Source organism: Trachurus japonicus, chromosome 16 (assembly GCF_045865225.1).
Source record: "Trachurus japonicus isolate A0001 chromosome 16, Traja_1.0".
Classification (NCBI taxonomy): Eukaryota; Metazoa; Chordata; class Actinopteri; order Carangiformes; family Carangidae; genus Trachurus; species Trachurus japonicus.
In genome coordinates, this window is record NC_140922.1 from 15,252,348 (window position 1) to 15,258,446 (window position 6,099).

The window sequence follows — 6,099 nt, forward strand, 5'->3', positions numbered from 1 at the left end:
ATTGAGCCCTATGACCTACAGTACTGTAACACTGTACTATCAACAATGGAGCAAGAGTGCGAAAAGTTCAACTGTTTTTTGGAACCATGATCCTACTCCAGGCGATGTCCCAGCGAGCAGATGCCTCCCAGTGTGGTGGGGTTGTGGTCGAGTTCGAGTCGGATGACATCAGGGATGCGAGAGCTAATAGAGCCAGGAATGTACCAGGTGAACTCAACTTTAAATCTATAAGAATTGATGTGATGTGTTTGAAGCAAATATAAAGTGTGCTTATTCCATTTTCATGCATTTCCTCGTAAGGTTCAGCTCTTATCTACCTCAAGGGTCCCAAGTTTCTCATCTATGTCAGTGGAGCATTGTCAATGTGGGTAAGAATCATTTCCTGAAGAAACAGATTCCTGGAGCAATAGATAACACAAGGAAACTTAAATAACTGCAAGGTTACTTATTGTAAACGGTGTGACAACGTACGGACAGCCTCTTTCAAAACAACGAATAAGGATGATGTGATGTGTTTATGTTGATTTACACAGGGTGACCGCATGTGGCACTTTGCTATCTCTGTGTTCCTGATTGAGCTGTACGGCCGTAACCTGCTGTTGACTGCGGTGTTTGGATTGGTAGTGGCTGGGTCAGTGCTCCTGCTTGGGGCTTTGATTGGAGACTGGGTTGATCGCAATCCCAGAAATAAAGGTATGCACGACTATTTCACACACACACGTTTGAACATTTCAGTATGCAATATATCACAGGACAGCGATATAGATCACTGGATTTCAATCTTGGGCACAGAGGTGTGCTGGTTTCCTATCTCACCAGGTGATAAATTGTATTTACCCATAAATCAGTCTCTGGTTTGATAGCTAGACTCAACCCCAGCAGGACAAAAAGCACAAGTTTCACAGCCACTGACTCACATCTGTCAAAGCAGGCCTTCATTTCTTATATACATTACTAATGTTCTGAGAGTCTAAAACAGTTTCTTTTTCTTGTCTCCTCTTTTAGTTGCACATGCGTCTCTTTTCATTCAGAACATCTCAGTGACAGTATGTAGCATTGTGCTCATGTTGGTGTTCTCATATAAGCAAAGGATTGAACAGATCTGGGACGGATGGCTTACTGTGAGTAGATACTACACATTTGACTAATAATTATTTTTTATAACTCAATACCTTGTTGATCTGCAAACAGGATACTCACCATGACTGATACACAGAGGAGTTATTGCTGCTGTTGTCCCCTCTGTCCTGTGTCCCTGTTGTCTCTGCTTCTGAGCTTGTGGCTACTCTGTGCTGTCATAGTAACATGTTGCATCGCAAAACTCACACAAGGTGGTTTGTTATACGGTGGTGATCGTCCTGGCAGATGTGGCAAACCTTGCAAGTACAGCGCTGACCATTGCCATTCAGAGGGACTGGATTGTTGTTATCACAGGCTACAACCGAGGTCACTTAGCTGGTGAGGGGATTTGCGCTCTGTTTTTGTAAATGTTGGTTTTGTATCCCATGTTTGTTGTAGGCTTGCATCACAGAGGATTTCAGGAACTGGTATGTCTCTGGTCTTGCTAAAACTCCAGCGAAAGCTCATTAACCTCTGTGTCTTTGATCCTAACAAAAGGAATGAATGCAACCATGAGGCGGATAGATCAGGTGACTAACATCCTGGCCCCACTAGCGGTGGGACAGGTCATGACCCTGGCCTCCAATGTAGTTGGCTGTGGCTTCATCCTGGGCTGGAACCTTGTGTCTCTCATTGTGGAGTTCTTCTTCTTGTCACGGGTGTACCGCATCGTCCCTGCTCTTTCCATTAAACCACCAGCGTCAGAGGAGGATGAGGTGTATCTGCAGAGTATGGAGAGAAGCAGCTTGCAAGGTATGGGTAGACATTTTTTAAGTTAATAATTTCTGTATTCCTAGAATTTAACATGAGAATGCAAATTTACAGGAAAATATGCCAAAGGGAGACAGCATCATGGAGTCCTACAGTACACATGTTAAGCCACCTCATAGACATGCAAAATAAAAACAGGCTAAACTTTGCCAAACTTGTTTTAGGCTTTGTTAGCAATGACATAGAGTAGCTAAAGAGATCCATCATCTTAAATTTGAACTCGGATTTCAATTTAATTTTGAAAATTTGCTTTGATGTCAGGATTAAGAGCTGGACAGCGTTAACTTACAAGTGCTATCTAGTGGGATTTCTGTCGATTTTCATGTTAAGAGAATGATTACAATTTCTCTCTAAATACCCTGGCGGTTCTTTGAAATGACATCAGAAAAATTGCATATAATTTAAAATGTTAACATTACGGTCCTCTTGATTGTGATAGGATGCCTTTGTTGAATTATAAAACACTGTAATTAGCCCAGAACTATCAACTATAATGGATCTGATGGGTGCTGTCAGTTCCGTAATTCTCTGTAATCACATTAAATTGGTTTAATTCATAGAACAAGAATGATCCAGCTCCAAAGCTTCAGTGAAGCATAACACATGTTAGTGTAGATGGTCTTTACTTGGCAGATAATGTGAAGGGTGTACTGTAGGACATCGACTGCGGTTTGTTTATGTGATTGATGCAAGTGATGGGTAAAATTCCTGTTTCTCATCAGGGGAACGTATGGTCGCACAACCTCAACCTCTGACAGAAGGCAACTTCAACATAAGCCTGCCCCTAAAAGAAATCACAAACCTGCCGCTGTGTTTCCGGAGGTTTCGCTGGTTGGTGAGCACCTGTAAGGACGGTTGGAGGGCCTACTATCGACAGGATGTCTTCCTGGCAGGAATGGGTCTAGCTTTCCTCTACACCACAGTTCTGGGCTTCGACTGCATCACCACTGGCTATGCCTACACTCAGGGTATAAGCGGCTCTCTCCTTAGTCTATTGATGGGTGTATCAGCTATCACAGGGCTGATGGGCACCGTGATGTTCACCAGACTCAGGAAAACCTACGGCCTGGTTAACACAGGAATCATCTCAAGCTGCCTCCACCTGGGCTGCTTGCTGCTGTGTGTGTGCTCTGTGTTTGCCCCTGGCAGCCCCATGGATCTTAGCTTGCTGATGCCCTACATTACCTCCAACTCCTCTACTGAACTTGGGGGGATGGCAAGCCAAAAGCAGAAACATACTTATCCTCTAAGAGGAGGCAGCAATCAGCCACTGCTTCCGGACCGCTCCTCCATTCACTGGACCAACAACACTGTACTTTTTGACAATGTGCCCTCTGGCACAGCGCCAGAATCCTACATCTCCATCATCCTGCTGTTCTTGGGGGTCATCACAGCACGCATCGGTGAGTAGACAAACATCTGAAGGTGAATTGATTTAACAGACACCAACAGTATACTACTGTATATTATTAGAAAATGCATGACAGTGCTGTCGACTGTAAAGCCTGACTCATACATGGGCATGGCAGACACTGTAACTATTATTGTGTATTTTAACCCAAGAGTCAACAGTGCAGTTGCAATGTCAGAGAATGCAATAATGTCAGTGGGCCAGGGATGCCCTACAGACATACAGTATATCATAAAGTTGGTATGAGCTTTAAAAAAGGCCTAGTACCGGTAAATGTTTGTGGACTGTTCCCAATTCACTCTGGATGGATGCCCAACTGTTAAATCTTTAGATCAACTGAAATGCCAGGTAAATTTTTAAACAACAATGCCATCTGTGTTTTAGGTCTGTGGTCCTTCGATCTGACAGTGACCCAGCTCCTGCAGGAGAACATCTCTGAGTCAGAAAGGGGTGTGGTAAACGGGGTGCAGAGCTCTATGAATTACCTGATGGATCTGCTTCACTTCATAATGGTCATCTCTGCTCCACAGCCACAGCACTTTGGCATCCTAGTTATCATTTCTGTATTATTCATCACCACTGGGCACACTATGTACTTCATGTATGCGCACAAAGCCAAGAGAAAACGCCGCCACGACACTTAAGGAGCAGACGAGACCCACACATCCAGGCATGAGATGCTTGCACCAGCACTGACTCCACTCTGCACCTGTGAAATGAATGTCTCCCTCCTGTTCCTACAGCAATCTTATTGCAACACTCCACTCCCAACGTAGCCATTCATTTCAGCACAACTCAGCAAGTGCCTGTCACACCTCGGTTGCTTTCTTCCTGCGGGGCCATGTGCCACGGCAGCAAACAAGAACTCAGGTGAAGTAGAGTGGGAGACACGCTCTCCCTTCGTGTACATACGTTGAGGTGGCTACAATAAATGCAGCAATGGTACCTCCAGGGGAACTGTCCTAATCTAATGTACAACAGGACACAAAGGTAACGGCTAAGGCACCAGCACATGCCTTTGGAAACCCTACAGGATTACTGCAAGACTTTCATCAAACAAGCCTGTTAACTTACATAGCTTTTTGGATGGGAGGGTGGATGGATGGAGAGATTTTTCGAACCTTCACTCAGTTAAGAACTGGTGTCGTGAGGAAAACTTAACAGTGATACATGAAAATATAAACAAGACAAGACAGTATTTTTTACAAGTGGCATCGATGTTACTGATCCGTCCACTTGGAAATATTCCAGGATGTCCAGAAAGGAACATAAAGGGAACTTGATGTGAGATTGTTTGATTAATTAAATCAGAAAGGCACCCCCCTTTTAATGGACAGAAGTGAAAGGACGAAGTATTTCCTTCCCCTGGTTTGTTTCTCTGTGGATGAATCAAACATTTGCCTTTCTTTTATGCATGTAAACCTGGCTCATGGATTATAACAAAAAAGATCATATCGCATCATGTACTTAAGTCAAACTTCGATTCAAACTATTTTATTCTAATTGCTTGTGTACTTAGATAAATAAAAATAGTTTCCAAACTTTCTTTCCTTCCCATATAAAGAGTGAGACTAATAGTTTTATAGAAATCAAAGCGGAAAGCAATCTTCATTTTGTGACATGTTTGAAATCAGTGATAGCTATGTGTTGATAGCAAATGTCGATCACTGCTATTGGCAGGATTGTTTTAAATTTTGCTTCATTCTTTTGTAGTTCTGATGAACTAAACTTTACCTTACCTCAACTAAAAACCAGAACACTGTTGGGAATATGACTTGGGAATTACTCTCAACTACTGTATGTTTTCATATCTCCTTCATGTACAGTGGAAAAAACATCAAGTTTAACCTTCTGTCATACAACCAGCAATACATCTCAATATATTTGTATAATTTTCCTGTGAAATTTCCGTATTTTATGTTGTCGTTATTTTTTCAGACTAACTATTATGATTATAAAGATGACTGAAGAGGATTTGGCCTCAAGTCTTCTGAACAGAATAGTCAACAAATAAATATTCATAATGTAAAATAAAATGATACACATGCTACGCTTCAACTTAGTCATCTAAATAAAATGTCACTGACCCTATTAATTCACAGCCCAATGAGTAAATAAAGTCATTAATTCAACCCCCACAATTTAATGTTACTCTTTTCTGTAAGAATGATTCCAGTAAAAAGGGACAGGCATATGGTTTGTGGACTTTAGATACATTCACAGAATCCATTCATGTAAGTTCAAAGGGGTTAATCGAGATTTTGCTGCCAACATTGTTCAAGCTGTGGCTCAACTACGAGAGCTTACACAACCTGGGATTTATTACTACAGGTGGAATAAATTCATTATCAGTCTGAAACAAGCTGTAGCTTGTAGAACGCTTGTTGTGGTCGTTGGTAGAAATACCACTAATGTAAAAGGGAAATTGCAAGAAGAGGACCTGAGATATAAAACATTTGCATAGGACATAAATGCTGAGGACATAAAGATATCACAACCAAGGGAGATACAGCAACCATATATGCAAATGTAATGGCTTTTTGTGTCCAGTAGGGGTCAATGTCACATTAAATGGTCATCACTAAACCAGTGCAGGAGAGCTTTTAGGCTTTGGTGCACTACAACTACAACACACAGGGTCTTAACACTGCATCTACTGTAAGGATTCTGTGTAAATCATCAGTACCAGCTCACGTAACACTAGTTCTGACAATCATCTGGAGATCACAGCAGGAAAAAGACATAGCTACAGTATCAACCATCATCATCATGAGTTTTCAAGAGGGGTTTCGTGTAGC

At 42.0% G+C, this 6,099-nt stretch overlaps 1 protein-coding gene across 1 annotated transcript; it reads left to right on the forward strand.

The window, feature by feature from the left end:
* The first annotated feature begins 32 nt into the window (after positions 1-32).
* Positions 33-4,601, forward strand: LOC146972122 (ferroportin). The gene is made up of 8 exons (XM_085801941.1): positions 33-207; positions 301-368; positions 534-693; positions 1,006-1,121; positions 1,332-1,458; positions 1,618-1,872; positions 2,613-3,293; positions 3,686-4,601. Exons 1-8 carry the CDS (start codon positions 87-89, stop codon positions 3,943-3,945), a joined length of 1,788 nt encoding a protein of 595 aa, XP_085658067.1. The 5' UTR covers positions 33-86; the 3' UTR covers positions 3,946-4,601.
* Positions 4,602-6,099: the final 1,498 nt, after the last annotated feature.

Coding starts and splice junctions, on each gene's coding strand:
- LOC146972122 (XM_085801941.1), top strand. CDS start 87: ATGATCCTACTCCAGGCGATGTCCCAGCGAGCAGATGCCTCCCAGTGT. Junction 369..533: donor GTGGAGCATTGTCAATGTGG/GTAAGAATCATT, acceptor TGATTTACACAG/GGTGACCGCATGTGGCACTT. Junction 3,294..3,685: donor GGTCATCACAGCACGCATCG/GTGAGTAGACAA, acceptor TCTGTGTTTTAG/GTCTGTGGTCCTTCGATCTG.